We start from the raw sequence: 20715 nt of genomic DNA, 5'->3' as shown, positions 1-20715 counted from the left end.
CATCCGTGAAGAGTGCAGGGCGCCAATGTCAAATCTGACAACCTTGGTGTTCCCTGGCAAATGCCAATTGCCCTGCACAGTGTCAAGCTGTAAGCAAAACACCCACTTGTGGACATCGGGCCCTCATACCACCCTCATGGAGTCTGTTTCTGACAGTTTGAGTAGACACATGGATGTTGGTGGCCTGCTGGAGGTCATTTTGTAGGGCTCTGTCACTGCTTTTCAAATTCCTCCTTGCACAAAGGAGGTATCGGTCCTACTGCTTGGTTGTTGCCCTCCTACAGCCACCTCCACGTCTCTTGGTATCTGCTACATGCTCTGAACACTGTGCTGACACAGCTATCCTTCTTGCCACAGCTCGCATTAATGTACCATCCTGGATGAGCTGCACTACCCAAACAACTACAGTGGGATGCTACAGTGCCTCTAGGTGTGAAAAGAATGACAAAATGCAAGTGTGACGAAAACCACAGCCAAAAAGAATGAAAACAGAGAAATGGTCTGTGGTCACCACCTGTAGAACCACTTCTTTATGGGGGTGGTCTTGCTAAGTGCCTATAATTTTTACCTGTTGTCTGTTCCATTTGAATAACAGCAGGAGAAATTGGTTCACAATCGGTCTTGCTTCATAACTGGACAAGTTGATTTCATAGAAGTGTGATTGACTTGGATTTACATTGTATTGTTTAAGTGTTCTCTTTATGCTTTTTGAGCAGTGTATAAGCCCCGTTCTCAAGATTGGCAGAGATCCCAGCACTCAGATCCTCAATGATCTGCAAATTATCACATATATTCCTTAGGCTACATTTACACACCTGTGCAACACACATCATAGTGCTGGCTGTTCCCTTCACAGACTGCACACTGACCCATAGACATTAATTCATACATCAATTTTAAAGCACTCCAGCGGTAAAATTAAAAACTAAACTGCTGGAAGGGTGCCTCTAATCTAAGGTCCCTGACCCTACTCTTATACTCACCTGCCACTGTTTTCACCTTTCATCACTGCAGATCTCCTCGGCCTCCAACAGTTTGTGACCTGCCGGATCGCTCCTGTGTTTGCAGGACGAGCCGGAGGTTACAACTCATTACAAGTCTATGAGAGTCGCGTTCTGGATCTTATAGACTTGCACTGAGAGCTTGTGACAATTTCAGACTTCTGGCCAGTCAGAAGTTGTGGTCACAAGATGGCACCATGGGACTGGATTGATAACGAAAAAGGTGATGACACCAGAGAGCGACTATGGGACTGAGGGCAGGAACCTTACTGTATAGTAGAAGCATCACTCCAGAGCTGAAAAACAAAAACCGCTAGAGTGGTGCTTTAAAAACGGTCAATGTCTCTGGTCTGTGAGCCTCAGAGCATGTCTTATTCGCACACTTGTATGGGGATCCTTGAATCAAGGATGAAACTAGGAAGACAGACTTTGTACTTCAGAGTTCCATCCATTTTTATATGACGAATTCAGAGTAGTGATGAGTGAGCATGCCCGAGTGCTAATAGTATTAGAGCACGCTGAAGATACTCTATGTTTAAGTTCTTGCGGCTGTTAGGCAATCTCTGCAGGTGTGGTGACTGTCGAACCTCCACGATACATGCAGCCGCGGGGACTCAAAGTATTAGGCTGTGTGCACACGCTGCGGATTCTGATGCGGTTACGCAGTGGATTTGGCCCTGCGGATCCGCAGCCGTTTCTGCTGCGGTGTACAGTACCATTATTCCCTATGGGAAATGGAAACCGCAGTGCAGATGCTGCGGAATTTTCCGCGCGGATTCTGCAGCGGTTTACCATCTCCTCCATTGTCAACAGACCTGTGGATTTATCTGTGGATTTCGAAAATCCGCAGCAGATTCCGCAGCGTGTGCACACAGCCTTAGAGCACAGTGAAGATGCTCTATTAGCACTCGAGTATTCTTGGCTTACACATTATCCGAGCACGATCGCTCATCCTTAATTGAGTCATTGAATAAAAAGTTCAATCTTCATACTTCAGTAAAAAAAAAAAAAAGATGGGAAATATATGATGAAAATATGTTAACACCTGAGGAATAAACAAAATAAAACCGATCCATTTCTTTTGGAGGGTATTATGCACATGGATGTGTGCTTCTAAAGGGCACAACCAATTATTGTTTTGCGTTTCATTTTTTTCCTTCGGCATACCATATGAGGGCTTGTTTTCTGAGAGAGGAGTTGTAGTTTTGAACAACTCCATTCATTCTACCACACAGTGTATGGAGAAGAAAAAAAATTCCAAGTTACATTAAATGGTGACGAAAAAAAAGCAATTCTGGTATTAGGTTTTGTTTTTGTACGGCATTCTTTGTGACATAAAAATGAGCTAGCAACTACTAATGATGAGCGAGTATACTCGTTGCTGGGGTGTCCTCCGAGTATTTTGGCGTGCTCGGAGATTTAGCTTTCTTAGTCTTATCTGCATGATTTGCGACTTGTAGACAGGCTGAATACATGTGGGGATTCCCTAGCAAACAGGCATTCCACACATGTATTCAAGCTGTCTACAAGTCACAAATCATGAATATGAGACAACGAAAACTAAATCTCTGAGCACGCCAAAATACTCGAGGACACGCAAGCATGCTCTGGAAAACTCCAGCAACGAGTATACTCGCTCATCACTACTAGCAGCATGATTCTCCTCCAGGCCATTATGGCTACAGCAGTGCCAAATGTGTATAGATTCTACTATTATAGGGGCTAAAAATTCTGAACTTTGTAACAATAAATTGGTTTGTGTTGCCTTTTCAGAGACCCGTAGCTTATTCTTCATTTCTCCATAAATGGAGCTGCATGAGGCCTTGTTTTTTTGCAAGCACAGGTACAAAGGATGTATTGACAATTCTTTTTTATGACTTTTTTTGTCAGAGGTGTGGCAACTAATAAATAGCAATTTGGGAGTTTCCATCTTCAGAAGGCACACAGAACACATGCTGACGTCATCCCTCTGCTGTCCGTGTTTTTCACAGACCCAGAAACTTGTATGGGTGACTTTCAGCTGTGATTCTGATAAAAAAAAAGAAAGTTATGTTGCCAAGATTTTTTTTTACCACCACACAAGTCATAAAAAAAAACCAAACAGATCAGTGACAGCCTCGTAGACTATATTAAACATTTGTTCTGTGAAAATCACGGCCAAGAGTATAGCATACATCTAATGTATGAAGAGAATGGCATGAATATTGTGGCATCGACGCTACTGACTACACGGGATCCGCTACAGGCACACGGACTGTTATCAATGTCTGTTGCCCCTTTTATGGTAATTTATGTTGTCTATGTATACAGTATTACTGTTGTGCCTATGTATGGGATAGCCTACACATTGCTCTACTATGTGTATTTCCCACTCTTGTTCGCTGCTGCACTGTTGTCACCTTATGTCTGGGCTTATCGTGCCCTCTTAACCATTTCTATTATGCTTGCATTATGGTGGGCGACACATTGTTCCTCTTTTCAGTGCACAAGACGTGTTATGTAAGCACCTTTTTAGTCACAGGGTACTATTTATAATGCTTTAGTGGGGTGGGGTATTTTGCCCTCCCTTGGAGTTATATTTGTACTTCTATACCCTGTTCATTCCTGTTCTATACACCTTCGTACTATATAGAACAGACATGACATACTTCGGTAGTTGGAGCATCAGAGACAGATCATTCTTGATACCTTTCATGATGGCTGCACCCATACTCAACAAAATGGCGGCCGCTGGTGCGCACACACGCTGTGACTCCTTCACTCCATCACTTCCCTGGCAGCTATCGACTACACGGAGTTGCCCAACGACATCATCGGGTGTACTTTTGTCCGCATGCACATAGTATAACGACGGTGGTGGGGGAAGAGACGCCATTTCCAGTTTGGCACATGTTTAAACTTACGAGGTAGAACACACTATCCACACCCCTTTTGAAAAAACAGGTACACGAAATGCGTGTCAGGGGCCGCAAGGAGGGCTTCAGGAGTCTTGACTCATTATGGGTCGTCATTAGTGATGAGCGAGTATACTCGTTGCTGGGGTTTTTCCAAGCATGCTCAGGTGTCCTCCGAGTATTTTGGCGTGCTCGGAGATTTAGTTTGTGTCGACACAGCTGCATGATTTGTGGCTGCTGGACAGCCTGAATACATGTGAGGAATGCCTGTTTGTTGGGGAATCTCCACATGTATTCAGGCTGTCTAGCAGCCACAAGTCATGCAGCTGTGTCGACGCAAACTAAATATCCAAGCACGCCAAAATACTCGGAGGACACCTGAGCATGCTCGGGAAAACCCGGGCAACGAGTATACTCGCTCATCATTAGTAAGCAGGATTCACACAGTACAGCAGCACTTTTTCCTGGTAAATAGGACATACATTCCATTTAATTGTATTGGTTACCAGCCTGATGCTGTCTATGATTATGTCGCAGTGATTCCTTTTTTCCCTGCGCCCTCCAGTCATACCTTGACTCCTATTTCTTCCTTTGCTTACTGTAGTGAAATATGTATTTGTATGGATGTATGACCAGCAGTAACATAGCATCTGTTCTAGGCTGCAGCTCTTCACAAATGCTATCCTGAGAAAAAGACAGTTTTCTTGGTCTCAACCCAGGGGGCTTTCCTGAGAACACACAAAGTAGAAACATTTCACACCTTCTGGTGCCGCTGCAGTGAGATGCCAAATGGCAGCCTGACAATTTCATTCACTATGAGGAATAAAGGTCATACAAAGCATGTGGAGAAAAATAATGTATTCATTGGTAGAGTAGCCATGATCCAGTCACAAACCAGCAATTAGAATATTAACAGGAGAGGCTGGTCTAGAAATCTGTTCTCCAGAGTAAAAATCTATAAATGAAAGATGTTCACAGACTGAAGGACAGCCAAGCTGGTGTGAGCCATTCCATATGTGCCCCCCCCCCCTCAGGGAGGAGAATGCCAGACTGCAAAATTTAGACATTTCAATAAGTTTTTCACTTATATTTTACCAGTTTTTGCATATTTGTATGTCACTTTTTTATTTTCATGTCATTTTATTATAAGCACTGTACCTTTTCTATTATAGCTTAAAACTTTAAAGATTCCATAGCCTTAAAGTATGTGAGCCTGGTGCTTGGCAGACAGTAGTAGTACTTCTGGGACTCATCGCCCATGTGTTCGGTGAGTGGTGGCAGTGTGTATGAGCGGGGTGTGTGGTCTGTGTCCGGGGTGGGGGTCTTATGCTCCCATTGCAGCATAGAACAGAGGTTGAATGTTGGACTGAGTGGAGATAAATTAACCCTTGCAGGCACAACCCCAAGTCACATGCTGAGAAGTGGGTACGTGACACTTACCTACGTCTGCTCCATAGCTTTCTTAATGTTTAATATGTATTGTTTGCCTGATAGTTTTTATGTGATAGTCTAATAAAATGTACTTGATTTGTATTATTTTTTTGGTTGATTTCTATTTTGCTCAGTTCTCTCCTAGTTTGCCAGCATACAGCTAAAACAGAGCTTGTGTTTTCAAAGTGTTACGGTACTTGGAAACGTACCCTATTCCCTATGCTTTGGACGGAGCGGAAACCCCGCTCCACCCAAAGCCCCGCCCGCTCCTGTACACTAGGTGATTCCAGATGTGCTCATTGAACACATCCGGAATCGCCGCAGCGTAGCCATAGAGTAGTCAGTTTACCTTGCAGAGACTAAGCTTCTCCGCAAGGTAAACCGACATGATGCGGTCTAAAAAGACACGCCGCATGTCCGGTTTACCGGGTGTGTCACCCATGTATTCAGACGCATAGTGGAGCCGGGATTTTATAAAATCCCCTCCACTATGCAGGAACATCAGGATGCAGCGTTCAATCCGCAGCAAATACTGAATGTTTCTGGACCGTGGAAACATGCCCATAATGGGATTAAGCAATTGTCATGGGTCCTTCAGAAGGTGAGGATCATGCGTGTTCAAAATGAACAAGTCCAGTCTTTCTTCCCCAATATGGAGCAAGAGGTAACCCATTATGCATTAGCTAGCAAAATTGGTAGGTTAAGACAATTTGTTGAAGCTCTAATGTGTATTGGTACTAGAAGGAGCACTGTCAGTTTGTCTCAGTGCAACAAATTCATTCTCCTCTCCTGTCAGCTATAGGCTGCAGATAAAACCTGTGAGGGTGAAAATCTGTCTCACTCATTTTACCAGTGTAGTAAGAAAAGGAGTACAATGACAGTTATGTTTAGGGTTCAAGTACATGTTCTGTGTTTTTCATAAAAGAGTTGGAAGGCACCTCCAGGGTCATCGTGTCCAACCCCCTATTCAATGCAGGATTCACTAAACCATCTGAGACAGATGTCTGTCCAGACTCTTCTCCTTGAAGACTTCCACTGAAGGAGAACTTACCATCTCTTGTGGCAGCCTGTTGCACCCACTGATCACCCTCACTGTCAAATAGTTTTTTTTCTAATATCTAATCTGTATCTTCTCATGTTTCCATGTGCAAATGAGACTAAGGATGATCCCTCTACACTGTGACAGTCCTTCAGATAGGTGTAGACAGCTATTAAAGAGAACCTGTCAGTAGTTTTGGCTGCAATAGGATGAGTAGTGGGGGGATAATTACTTCTCGTGATCTAGATTCTATACTTCTCTTAATACATCATAGATGTGATTGTACAATTGTATGGAGCGAGGCTGTGTGCTCTGGCCAGGACTATGTATATGGCCACAGTCACATGTTCAGTATTTGGTCAGTATTTTACCTCAGTACTGGTAAGCCAAAACCAGGAGTAGGTGAAAAATGAAGAAATGGTGATGTGTTTCTATTATACTTTTCCTCCATTCCTGGTTTTGGCTTACAAACATTGGTGTAAAATACTGACAAGTGCTGAACGTGGACTTAGGCTAGTTTCACATTTGCGTTAAAGGCCACAGCGTGGGCCTGCGCACGGCCGCCGCTAAGCGCCGCTTCCGCGGGTAGCTCCGCCTCTGGGCGCATGACGCTGCATGCGTCCCCTATCTTTATCACTGAGGATGCAGGCCGTGCGCAGTATGCGTTTTAGCGGCGCCTGCGTCCTTTTGACGGTGCGCCGACCAGCGCCAAACGCAACCTGTTGCAATTTGGTTGCGCTCGACGCACCGTCAAAAGGACGTAGGCGCCGCCAAACGCATACTGCGCACGGCCTGCGTCCTCAGTGATAAAGATAGGGGACGCATGCAGCGTCATGCGCCCGGAGGCGGCATGGCAGGGGGCGGGGCTTAGCGGCAGCCATGCGCAGGCCGACGCTGCGGCCTTTAACGCAAATGTGAAACCGGCCTTACTCATACATACCCTCCAGTCCCTGTTCAGAAAACGGCAAATCCCCGCAGCACACAGTGCATGCGCGCTGCTGGGAATCATAAGTCTTCAGTGCCACAGAGTGACTACAATCATTATTTTGAACCGGACAACCCCATTAAAACAAAACAAACCATTTCTATCTTGACCTAACAATGTAGTTTATACTTTTTTTTTTGTTGCACTAAACGTTAGAGTAACCGATGCTTCTGACATCTAGTGTATGTGAAACGTGAAATCTGCATTATTTCCTATTTAATTCTTTATGCGGTACACCACTGTCCAGTCAAGAGCTCACCTACATAAGAGCTGTGATCTTTGATGACATTTTATCTATAGGGAGTCTGGAACACACCACATGTCAATACAAGCCCACCAAATAATTGGTTCAAGCATGAATAGCTGATTCTTAAGGAAGAGTAGAAAAACTATCTGGTACAAACCACCATTGAGATGGTCCAACAGTGGATAGAGCCCCAACAGAAGATTGTAAGGAAAAATAAGGATCCTTTTGATTTCAGAGAGATGAGCTGCAGCCAGAGTAGTCCGACGGCGGCGCTGTCACAGAGAACACAGGGGCGTTCGGCAGAGAGTCAGTACTTTGCATACATGGTAAGAAGAAAAAACTATACCTTGCAATTTGAAACAGTGTAAACTTCGGTCAGATTATATGACCTTTCCCAAACATCAGATTGCAGGAACTGATCAGAATGTATTAGTAAAAAAAAAAGCGCAGTAAGTGGTGTAATATGACTGCTCTGGTGTCAAAGCACCGCTAACCAGTGGGGTTATACCCCCACTCACTGCAAAGTACTGAAAGAACTGAAAACCCATCATGGAAAAATCAGGTCTAAATAAATGGGTGGTCTTCTCACAGGAATAGTCTTCTGGACAGGTTGGATTTTACCTCTCTTTTGTGCAACGTCCCCCTGCTACATCATGCCTTAAGAAAAGTATTGATGCCATGTCATTATGTACAAAGAAGGGGGAAAAATACTTTTCACACGTTGTACTTTTATTATTAATCCTTTTCAATCTGACATTCCTTCTTTGGCAAAATTTCTTTCCACCCATTTTTGGCATTAGCAGAATGTTCATACACATATCTAATAATAGGAACACACATTGAACATAGTCATTGCACAATTACAATAACCTTTTTGCTTATCAAGACAGCAGTGAACAAAAACATTTATTAATTTGAAATCTGGATCTTTGGTGACAAATGGCCAACTCAATGGTTCAGCAGAAGAAGAATACCCAAGATGGAAGAGTTTTCAAAGTATACAAGGTAAATGGTTGTAAATGAATGAAAAAAAAAATGAAACGTTTCAAAGCAATTAAAACAAGGAATAGTGGTAATTTTGGACAGAGAGGAAGAGAAGTACCATTACAAGCATATGGCAGAAAAATATTAAAAAAAAGAAAGCCACCAGTTGTTCTTTAGGGTCCATTTACCATATTTTTGGTTTTGGTAGCAGCTTGTTTTTCTTATTACCTTTTTTTAGCATCTATAACCATGTAAGTGACGTGACCACATTTTTACAATGTGAGGTTTCCGATAATTACATACTACTACCCTCTGGGCCCTTTTATGAGTCATCAAGAAAACAATTGTAGCACACTTTAAATGCACGTTATTACTGAGCCACATTAGTAGAAGCAAAACTTACTTGACTTTTGCCAGATTATCAGTGTGCGATAAAGTACTATGTACACAATGGGCTCGATTCATCATTTGCAGTTTTGTTTACATCACTTTTGCTCTTAGATTTGCAGTTTTTGCTGATGTTTTTTGCACCAAATTCTTCAAAATGGTGCATGCAAGTCTTTCTGGCTTTGTGCAAAAGTTATGTCTTTTTTTCTGTCTTTAGTGTTTGCATCCTGTTAGCAGTAAGTATCACTTTACCCAAAATGTAACAAAAAATGTGACATAGCCAGCATACATGACATTTTTTCAGAGGGAGTTGGAGTAGAGTTGTGCCAAATTTAGCAAGGTGCATGTCATGATTCGGTCTAAAACATCTGACAAAGCTGCACTGACGTAACATCAGAAAACTAAAGTGGCAAAAAGGCAGCAATGAATCGGGCCCAATTTCTTGAGTTTCAGACCAGCCTTGTGCTTTCACTGTGTACACAGCTAGCCTGCTTATGTAAGAATTTCTATTCCCGTCTAACATATACAGGTTAAACAGAGCAGACGGTCTGAAAATGCATTTATCATGGTGGCTCATGCAGGACCATACAATTGAACGCTTTTGTGCATCTTTAAATTACCAAATGGTTTGCGTAGTTTGCATCAATATTATGGCATATTTCTGCCGGACACCATGTCATTCCTTAATGCTAAGCCACACCTGTTCACCAGATGTATTTATTATGCTTACTTATATAGCACAATTACTTTCCACAGGGCTTTATAGATATGATCATCACTGTCCCCATTGGGGCTCACAGTCTAAATTCAGTATGTCTGACGTGTGGGAGGAAACCGGAGCACCCAGAGTAAACTCACACAAACACTGGGAGAACATACAAACTGGTGGCATTTAAACCCAGGAGCCAACTGCGGTAAAGCAACACTGCTAACCACTGAGCCACCATGCTACCCTAACACCTAAACCAGTTTTGCCTCAAACTGGTGGATTTATCTTAGTAAATCTGCCTCAATAACGTTTGGAAGCAGTCTAGAAAGCATGTCAAGTGTTTAGATCACACTAGAAAAAGGACAGCTCGGGGAGCACAAAAAAGAAATGGGTTGTTACAGATTAACAATAAGATTTGCACTACCCCAGTCCGCTGTCTACTTTCGCACTCCTTCCTCGGCGCCTCTTGTGAGTCTCTAAGTTAGGTACTTCAGTCAAGAATAGAAGTACAAGAACACAAAATGCACTCCCCTTATCTCTGGCTTACCAAACTGCAGGATACCAAAGGAAGAAAAGATTCGCATGCTGCAGAATGTCTGCAACTATCCAGGCCATGTAAATGAAACCTGCAGAAAACCCATGTTTTTAAGCATTGTTGCCCTTTTTTGAAGTAATTACAGAGTGGTCCTGAGGCAGGACAGCCATGATCAATTATGGTTATCCTATAGCTTCATAAGGAGGGAAACCCCTTTGATTAACGTGGCAATTAACAAATGGATGTATCAGATATTAACAGAACCAAAACTGTACATATCAAATTTTACCCTACCATTCGCCATTTCTTAACACAAAATAACATTTAAAACCTATTACATAGATGGTACTTCCTGCTAGACTATGCTCTTAGTCCATCCAGAACCCGAAAACATCATATAAAGAACAGATGGATTAGTTAAAAAAAAGAGGGGTTTTTTCATACTTTTCAGAAAATGAAAAGAAAAAAAAAATTTCAATCTTACACAACATACAATGTACTATTATAAAGGCATAATTCACTCATTGTAAAAGTGTTAATTTACCTGCAGTTTTTGCCTGCACTGCTGATTGGTTAATCACATACTATGACATGAAAAGTAAAGAAAATTAGGAAAGGATCTAAAAAAATATGTAACTGTTGCTGCAACAACGCATACAGTAAAGGAAAAATTCTACATATCTTCCAACACATTATGTCAGCATCACAGAGTCCTGCCCTTAAAATGGCAGGGTCCTTAGTATTCTCAGTGGCATTCCAATGAGCTGCCTTTGATCAACGCTTAAAGGTGGCAGGTTTTTTGTATACTTGGTGCCAACTTCTTCTTGGATAATAAACGTAGACATTCAGGAGGTAGAGAGGATGTAGACTGAGCTATACATACTTAACATCAAGTAAAACGCGTTGGTTAGCTCATTTGTCAGCTGTGAGTATGTCCTAGAGTGCCATGTACAATTTCTAGAGGCATATTTAGTGTTTTTATCAAAACAACCACAGCCTAGACATTAGAAATATCCCTGGGGGGGGGGGGGGGGGGGGGGAGTGTAAAACCATTTCTCCTTTCTCCATTATTTTTGGAAGTGCCTTGGTCATCTGCAGAAAAGGCTCAGGTGTAGTACGCTGTACTAATGTACTTAAGCATCCATTGGCCAGCTGCTGCTACTGCCCTGGTGTGTAAGGCCAATTGAAACTACTTCCAGACAGAAGCATGTCCCGAATAAGTGTCTCTATGGGAGTTTTGCCAACCAGCCTCATGAAAAACAGCTGGGAAATGAGGGATGCAGGCACAGCTCTGAGGGCAGGCAAGCGAAGGAGCAGCCTTCCAAAACGTTGAGGTTGAGATGGGTACTGTGCACGGACATACTCTGTGAGGGCCACCTGGGCTTTTTCTTGTAAGCTCTCCACATGAGCTGTATCGGTAAGACCACAAGCATCTGAAGTAAACGAAAAAAAAAAAAAAGTTTAAAACAAATTAAAACAAAAGGCAAAAAGATAATCAACAAAAAGAAATCAAGTTAGCAGAAATAAGAAAGCGTGGTAAGGCAATGCATAACATAGGTACACATTTTGGAGATGTGAATTCTAATAAGAACTAGCTTACCAGAAGTGAAGAGTGCAATGGCTTTTAGACAAGCATACTCCGCAGAGTCCACTTGGAGACGATTTAGCTTTTCTACCTGGTCCTGAAAAACACGTATCTGGTCCATAAAGGAGACCACCCTGTCAGCAGACATAGGGGAAGCATGAAATCCAGCAGCAGCCAACAGAGGAGCCATGTGTAGTGGAAGGGCTGACTGTGCTGCATTTAGCACAAAAAGTTCACTCCAACTCAATCTCAGCAGGGAAACTTGGTCTGCCATGGCAAGCTCTGGAAAGTAGGGGATGTTCCGGGACCACTCCACTGTGCTAAAAAGTAGCCTGGCAGCCAACTCACAGATGTTGTCAATGCCCATAACACTGCCCTGCTGAGCGTACTGTGAACCATAACGTGATGCTGGGTAAGGCTCTGCGCGAAGAAGCTGAGAGATGAGTTCAGAAACTGGCTGTCCATTAAAATATTCAGAAGCACCAGGTGCTGTAGTGGGGCTCGCACTGGAGTGAGCAGGAGGGATCCGACCCCGCTGAACAGCTATAAACAAAAAGATAAAGGAATATATTTGAGAAATTCAGCAAAATTAGTAAATTAATCTTACTTAAAAATTTGGCTTCATAATGAAACTGCATTACTGTGTGGGTGCAAACTTACCTCAATTGGTTTTACCACATGCAGCTACCACTATATACAGTGGGGAAAAGAAGCATTTAGTCAGCCACCAATTGTGCAAGTTCTCCCAAGATGAGAGATTCCTGTAATTGACATCATAGGTAGACCACAACTATGAGAGTCAAAATGAGAAAACAAATCCAGAAAATCACCTTGTCTGATTTGGCAAGATTTATTTTGCAAATTATGGTGGAAAATAAGTATTTGGTCATAAACAGTCATGATCCAGGACAGGGTTTCGCTTTGGCCCATCCTGGTCAGACTGGGGGATAATTGTTCTGCCTCTCTCTGGCAGAGGGCGGCTACTTAATGCTCACTGGATCTAGGTCTGGTGTCAGTTATACTCCTGCCCTCGGCTGAGTTAGTTGACCTCTTGTATACGTGTGCCTTGTGCCTAATAACTTGTTGCTCGTTTGGTTGTGATCCGGTTCTGTCCCTGTTGCGAGTTCTGCCTGCCCCTCTTGTACCGCACCGCTCTCTCTTGTATGACCCTCTGCTTGTGACTCGACTGCTCTCTGCTCGTCCCTTTGGTACCGCACCGCCCTCTTGTGTATGCCCTTTGGCTTTGTCTGACCTTCCGACTGTTTACCCCTCCTGTACCTCGTTTGCTCGTACTGTGTATGACCTCCGTTTTGCCCGACTGCGTTTTCTACCTTCTCTGAAAGCAGGATGCTAAGCCCCGCCCCCTTGCAGTCACATGACCGTAGGTCCTGTGCCGGCTTGCTAAACTTCAGCGTTCAGGTCCTGTGCATCTGTACTTTCTGGCTGTTCTTGCCCCCAAGGGTCCCTACAGTGCGGGTGAGTCCCTGCTCAGCGGAGGCTGTACGCCGGCGCTGTCAGGATCCTGATATTATAACTGACCAATACTAATTTTTTTTTTCCTCTGCTCCCCTTCCCCTGTGTGTGTGATAGATCTTATTCATGCTCTTTCTGAGCAGGTAAGCACCTGATTCAGATGTTTCAAACTCCTTGGAGAACAATGAGTCCTAGCTCAGTCTCAGCAGCTGATCGCTGACACTGTGCAGGGGGCTTTTTTATCTGGGGCTCGGGATGTTACATAATTTTCCCCTGAGTCTCCGGTTAAGTTACCGGATGTCTTTTCTGGAGATAAAAAAGAATTCAGAGTTTTCAAAGAGGGCTGTAAGCTTTTTTTTTTTCTTAATAAGACCACACTCTTCTGGGGGATGAAAGTCAGAGAGTGGGGGTCATTATGTCTCTGTTAAGGGGAGCCCCCCAAGCTTGGGCTTTCTCCCTTCCGACCACAGCCCCTGAGCGCATGACTGTGGATGCATTTTTTGAGGCCCTGGGGCATATTTATGATGAGGCCTGATCGGATGTGTATGGCTGAGGACATGGTGATGAGTGTGTGCCAGGGGAAGCACTCAGCTGAGTGGTTTTGCTCAGAGTTTAGACACTGGGCGGCAGAGGTCTGCTGGAATGATGCCGCCCTCCGGGGTTTGTTCCGCAGAGGCCTGTATGAACATCTGAAAGATGCCTTGGCTCTCCACGCGCCGCCTGATTCCCTGGAGGAGGCTATGACACAGGCCGTCCGAATGGATCGCAGGCTACGGGCGAGGGGAGTGATGCAAATTAGGACACCGTTATTCTCCCAAGGAAGGGGAGCCAGTCCTACATTGGAAATCACAGAGATGGGAACCATTGACCTCAAAGAGAATGAAAGGAGACAACGGCACGTAGGAAAATGCTGTTTTCACTGTGGCGATTCTGGACATTGGAAAAAGGATTGCCCCTCCCGTCCACTAACCAACAAGCGACTGAGCCCGGGTGATTGTCGTGGAGGTGACCCAGGCTCTCAGGTACCCTTTTCTGCCTTCTCTAAAATGTTGTTGCAAGTGGAACTTTGTTGTGGGAGTGACTTTACATCCACTTCTGCCTTCGTGGATTGCGGATAGTCATTGAACTTTATTGACTCTGACGTAGTGTCCAGGTGTAAGTTAGGGACAGTTAGGTTGGAGACTCCTATTCACATTGTTGCCATTGACAAAACACCACTGGTTAAGAATGACGTTATGTTTCGTACTGAAGAGTTTCTCCTTAAAGTGAGTTCCTTGCACCAGGAACATATTTCATGTTTTGTGATGGACAACCTGCCTGCGGGACTGGTGTTGGGGTACCTCTGGTTACAATTGCATAATCCTGTGATTAATTGGGAATCTCGAGACATTGTTAAATGGTGTCCCTATTGTTCTGAAAAATGTCTTGTTACTGTGTCTGTGTCGTCCGTGGGTCTGGAAGGTATTCCGGAGTGCCTGAAAGACTATACGGACGTTTTCTCCGAAAAAGAGGCTGAGGTTTTACACCGCCCATTTGACCTAGTTCCAGATGCTAAATTGCACAAAGCCCGCTTGAATAACCTTTCGGGTCCAGAACGGGCTGCGATGAAGGAATATATTTCCGAGATTCTCCGTAAGGGACACATTCGTCCTTGTTTCTCCCGTGGCGGCTGGGTTCTTTTTGTAAAGAAAAAAAGACTATGGTTTACGCCCGTGCCTCAATTTTCGTGAGTTAAATAAGATAACTGTAAGGAATACGTATCCCCTTCCACTTATTCCTGATTTATACAACCAGTTGTCCGGAGCTAAGTGGTTTTCGAAATTAGATCTACGGGGAGCGTATAACCTTATCCGAGTCTGGGACGGAGATGAGTGGAAAACTGCTTTTCTCACTACTGAAGGGTTGTTTGAAAATAAGGTCATGCCTTTCAGCCTGACCAATGCTCCAGCAGTCTTCCAAAATTTCATAAATCACGTGTTCTGATTTTATTGGACATTTTTTGGTGGTATATTTGGATGACATATTGATCTACTCTCCTGATAAACAGGCTCACATTGGTCATGTTCGGGCAGTTCTCCAAAGGCTCCGGGAGAACTGTCTCTTTGCTAAACTTGAAAAATGTTTATTTTTTGTTCAGGAACTGTCTTTTCTGGGGTTCATCATGTCTGCTGAAGGGTATCGCATGGATCCTAATAAGGTGCAGGCCATTGTTGAGTGGGTTCAACCTTGTGATTTGAAGGCTCTGCAGCGTTTCCTAGGATTCGCCAATTATTATCGTAAATTTATAAAGGGGTTCTCACAGGTGGTTAAACCCCTCACAGACATGACTCAAAAGGGGGCCGATATCAAGAATTGGTCAACCGCAGCGGTAGCGGCATTTCAGTTTTTGAAAAAATGTTTCATGTCTGCCCCGGTTCTTATTCAACCGGACCAGTCTGAACCATTTATTGTTGAGGTAGATGCCTCAGAGGTGGGGGTGGGGGCGGTATTGTCCCAGGGACCCGCCACTTTGACCAATTTAAGACCTTGCGCCTTTTTCTCAAAGAAATTCTCCCCTGCGGAGAGAAACTATGATGTGGGGAATCGAGAACTTCTGGCCGTAAAATTGGCCTTTGAAGAATGGAGGCATTTTTTGGAGGGGGCTGTCCATCCTATAACCGTAATTACGGACCACAAAAACCTAGCTTACATTGAGTCAGCTAAAAGGTTGACTCCCAGACAGGCTAGATGGTCACTTTTTTCCCGATTCAACTTCTCGATCACTTTTTGACCAGGATCCAAAAATGTCAGAGCGGACCCCTTGTCAGTCACGCAGTCTAGATCCGGTGTCCCCCCGGAACCTCCATCCTCCATTCTTCAGCCTGGGGTGGTGGTGGCAGGTATTTCTAATATGTTGGAACGGGAGATTCGGGAAGCCCAGTCTCTTGCACCTCCGGCTAAGCCAGTGGATAAACTTTTTGTGCCAGCTCAGTTTCGTCTCAAGGTCCTCCGGGAGTTCCATGACTCAGTTCTGGGTGGACATCCAGGGATCTCGGCCACCCGGAAGGCCATTGCTTGAGTGTTCTGGTGGTCTTCTTTAGCCTCTGATGTTGGGGAATATGTGTCTGCATGTGATGTTTGTGCCCGTGCAAAAACCCCCCATAACCGGCCGGCCGGGGAATTGGTACCACTGCCAATTCCTGAGAGACCATGGACTCATCTGTCCATGGATTTCATCACAACTTTCCCCCCTCCAAGGGTAATACCGTCGTTTGGGTTGTGGTGGCCAGGTTTAGTAAGCAGGCACATTTTGTACCTTTGGCAGCTCTACCTAATGCAGAAACATTGTCCAGATTGTTTGTTGAGTATGTGGTGCGGTTGCATGGGGTACCCTTGAATGTGGTGTCTGATAGGGGAGTGCAATTTGTTTCCAGATTTTGGAGAGCTTTTTGTAAGAGGTTGGGTATTGGTCTGTCCTTTTCATCTGCTTACCATCCAGAGACTAATGGGCAGACTGAGCGGACCAATCAGTCTCTGGAGCAAATTCTGCGTTGCTTGACCTCAGCCCGACAGGATGATTGGTGCTCTGTGTTACCGTTGGCCGAGTTTGCATTTAACAACCGCATTAACCAGTCTACGGGTACATCTTTTTTTTGCAATTATGGGTTTCATCCTCATTTTGGAGAATTTTCCCATTTGAATTCTGGGTGTCCTGGGGCGGATGAGACGATCCAGCGGTTGGGGGAGGTATGGCGGGAGGTCCAGAGTAACATTATGAAGGCCCAGGACAAATTTAAATTTTTTGCGGACAAAAAACGATCCGGGGGACCGGTGTTTCAGATTGGGGATAAGGTATGGTTGTCCACCAATAACATAAGGCTCAAGGTACCCTCTGCTAAGCTTGGACCCAAGTTTATAGGTCCCTATGAAATTACTGAAGCAGTTAACCCGGTGGCTTTTCGGTTGCATCTCCCGACATCTCTGCGGATCCCAAATGTTTTCCATAAGGCCCTTTTGAAACCTGTGAGGTCCGGTGGGGAGGGATCATCAGCTTCCCCACCACCTGTTTTGGTAGACGGGCAGTCGGAGTACGAGGTGGAACGAATTGTCGACTCCAGGTTGGTCCGTCGTGCCCTTCAATATCTGGTACATTGGAAAGGCTACGGTCCTGAAGAACGTTCGTGGGTTCCTGCTCGATTGGTTCATGCGGATCGGTTGGTCCGAGCCTTTCACGCCAAGTACCCTGAGAGGCCTGGGGGTCCGGTGGCCCCCAAATTGAGAGGAGGGTACTGTCATGATCCAGGACGGGGTTTCGCTTTGGCCCGTCCTGGTCAGACTGGGGGTTAATTGTTCTGCCTCTCTCTGGCAGAGGGCGGCTATTTAATGTTCACTGGACCTAGGTCCGGTGTCAGTTATACTCCTGCCCTCGGCTGAGTTAGTTGACCTCTTGTATACGTGTGCCTTGTGCCTGATAACTTGTTGCTTGTTTGGTTGTGATCCGGTTCTGTCCCTGTTACGAGTTCTGCCTGCCCCTCTTGTACCACACCGCTCTCTCGTGTATGACTCTCTGCTTGTGACTCGACTGCTCTCTGCTCGTCCCTTTGGTACCGCGCCGCCCTCTTGTGTGTGACCTTTGGCTTTGTCTGACCTCCCGTCTGTTTACCCCTCCTGTAGCTCATTTGCTCGTACTGTGTATGACCTCCGTTTTGCCCGACTCTGAGTTTTCTACTTTCTCTGAAAGCAGGACGCTAAGCTCCACCCCTTGCAGTCACATGACCGTAGGTCCTGTGTCGGCTTGCTAAACTTCAGCGTTCAGGTCCTGTGCATCTGTACTTTTTGGCTGTTCTTGTCCCCAGGGGTCCCTACAGTGCGGGTGAGTCCCTGCTCAGCGGAGGCTGTACGCCGGCGCTGTCAGGATCCTGATATAAACAAAAGTTAATCTCAATATTCTGCTATATATCCTTTGCTGGTAATGACAGAGGTCAAACGTTTTCTGTAAGTCTTCACAAGGTTGGCACACACTGTTGATGATATGTTGGCCCATTCCTCCATGCAGATCTCCTCAAGAGCAATGATGATTTGGGCCTGTCGCTGGGCAACACAGACTTTCAAATCCCTCCAAAGGTTTTCTATGGGGTTGAGATCTGGAGACTGGCTAGGCCACTCCAGGACCTTCATATGCTTCTTACGAAGCCACTCCTTCATGCCCTGGTGGTGTGCTTGGGATCATTATTATGCTGAAAGACCCATCCACGTTTCACCTTCAATGTCCTTGCTGATGGAAGGAGGTTTGCACTCAAAATCTCATGATACATGGCCCCATTCATTCTTTCATGCACATGAATCAGTCGTCCAGGTCCCTTTGCAGAGAAACAGCCCCAAAACATGATGTTGCCACCCCCATTCTTCATAGTAGGTATGGTGTTCTTTGGATGCAACTCAGCATTCTGTCTCCTCCAAACAAGATGAGTTTTGTTTCTATCAAACATTTCTAATTTGGTTTCATCAGATCATATGACATTCTCCCATTACTCTTCTGCATAATCCAAATGCTCTCTAGCAAACTTCAGACGGGCCCGGACATTTACTGGCTTAAGCAGGCGGACACGTCTGGCACTGCAGGATCTGATTCCCTGGCGGTGTAGTGTTACTGATGGTAGCCTTTGTTACGGAGGTCCCAGCTCTATGCAGGTCATTCACTAGGTCCCCCTGTGTGGTTCTTGGATTTTTGCTCACCGTTATTGTGATCATTTTGATCCCATGGGGTGAGAGTTTGCGTGGAGCCCCAGAGTGAGGGAGATTATCAGTGGTCTTGTATGTCTTCCATTTTCTAATTATTGCTCCCACAGTTAATTTCATCACACCAAGCTGCTTGCCTATTGCATATTCAGTCTTCCCAGCCTGGTGCATGGCTACAATTTTGTTTCTGGTGTCCTTCAACAGCTCTTTGGTCTTCACCATAGTGGAGTTTGGAGTGTGACTGTTTGAGGTTGTGAACAGGTCTTTTATACTGATAAGTTCAAACAGGTGAGATTACTACAGTTAACGAGTGGACAGAGGAGCCTCTTAAAGAAGTTACAGGTCTGTGAGAGCCTGAAATCTTGCATGTTTTCAGGTGACCAATACTTATTTCCCACCATAATTTGCAAAATATATCTTGCCAAATCAGACAAGGTGATTTTCTGGATTTGTTTTCTCATTTTGACTCTCATGGTTGTGGTCTACATATGATGTCAATTACAGGCCTCTCTTTTTAAGTGGGGGAACTTGCACAATTGGTGGCCAACTAAAATACTTTTTTCACCACTGTAGGTCAAGTTCTACTTTGCTAATGGATATGAGAGTTGAACAAAAAGATTTGCAGACCCAAGTGGCCATATCGGTAGTCAATGGCCACAGTGCTAAAGTTCTGTAAACATCCTCTCACTAGACTGTATTTACGGCAAACCTCTTCTGATTAGGAAGCCCACTGCAAAGTAATTGAAGTGGCCTACTAAACAAAAGGGCCACCAAAGATGCCAGCAAAAAAATGTAATTTTTGACCTCTGTGTGTGGTAGCAACTAACTACTTAGGCGTGCCCTAGACAAGGATCTTTCAAATCACTTTTTCTCTAGTCTAGTATATGCAGTGGGTGAAATAAGTATTGAACCAGTCACTAATTTTATAAGTAACTATTTGTAAAGGTTCTCTTGACATGACATTCTTACCAGAGGTCGGCAGCAACCCATTCAATCTACATAGGCAAAGAAATCAAACCATAGATGTCCATAAATTAAGTTGTATGTAATAATGATAAATGACCCAAGGAAAAAGTATTGAACACTTGAAGCCAAGGGAGCAAGAATCCAGGGAAAAAGTCGTGACACCAGGTAAAATCTATCAGTATTTAGAAAGCAATCCTGCCATTTAATGAAAAATAATATCAGCTGGTTTAACTCATGGCCTATAAAAAAGGTGTCTCATTACCAAGGTGCCACACGAAAACATCTCATAATGGGTAAAACCAGTGAGCTGGCTCAAGACCTTCACAACCTTATTGTTGCAAAACATACTGATGGCATTGGTTACAGAAGAATTTCTAAACTACTGAAGGTCCCAGTGCGAACAATTTCACCATAAACTGGCCACGACCAAGAGCTCCCCTCAAGATTTCAGACAGCGTGAAAAGAACCATCAGAAGAGTTGTCCAAGAGCCAATGACCACCTGTGGAGAACTACAAAAGACCTGGAATTAGATACATTTGTTTCAAAGAAAACTACGTAATGCACTCAACATGAAAGGCCTATATCCATGCTCCCTACACAAGACTCCATTGCTGAACAAAAAGCATGCTCAACAACATTTAGACAAGCCTGTAAAATACTAGGAGAAAACAGTCTGGTCAGATGAGACCGCCACTGAACTCTTTGGATGCCATAAAATAAGCCATGTTTGAAGGCTAAAAACACTATACAATCACTGAAG

The 20715-nt window shown here is 44.4% G+C and overlaps 1 protein-coding gene across 2 annotated transcripts in view; it reads right to left on the bottom strand.

Annotated features, from left to right (window-relative positions):
• Nucleotides 1-8305: 8305 nt before the first annotated feature.
• The window catches only part of LOC141075830 (nuclear receptor subfamily 2 group F member 6-like), a 30811-nt gene continuing 18401 nt past the window's right edge, over nt 8306-20715 (bottom strand). For both annotated transcript variants that reach the window (XM_073562975.1, XM_073562976.1), the window contains exons 2-3: nt 11813-12340; nt 8306-11645 (exon numbers count right to left, since the gene is read on the bottom strand). In XM_073562975.1, coding sequence (XP_073419076.1) covers nt 11371-11645; nt 11813-12340 — 803 coding nt within the window. In that variant the 3' untranslated portion in view covers nt 8306-11370. The remainder of the gene's footprint in view (nt 11646-11812; nt 12341-20715) is intronic.

The sequence above is a fragment of the Dendrobates tinctorius genome, unplaced genomic scaffold (genome assembly GCF_039654945.1).
Source record: "Dendrobates tinctorius isolate UK_male_01 unplaced genomic scaffold, ASM3965494v1 ptg000374l, whole genome shotgun sequence".
Taxonomy (NCBI): Eukaryota; Metazoa; Chordata; class Amphibia; order Anura; family Dendrobatidae; genus Dendrobates; species Dendrobates tinctorius.
The sequence above is the reverse complement of the archived record's forward strand: the minus strand, read 5'-3'. Positions and strand labels throughout refer to the sequence as shown.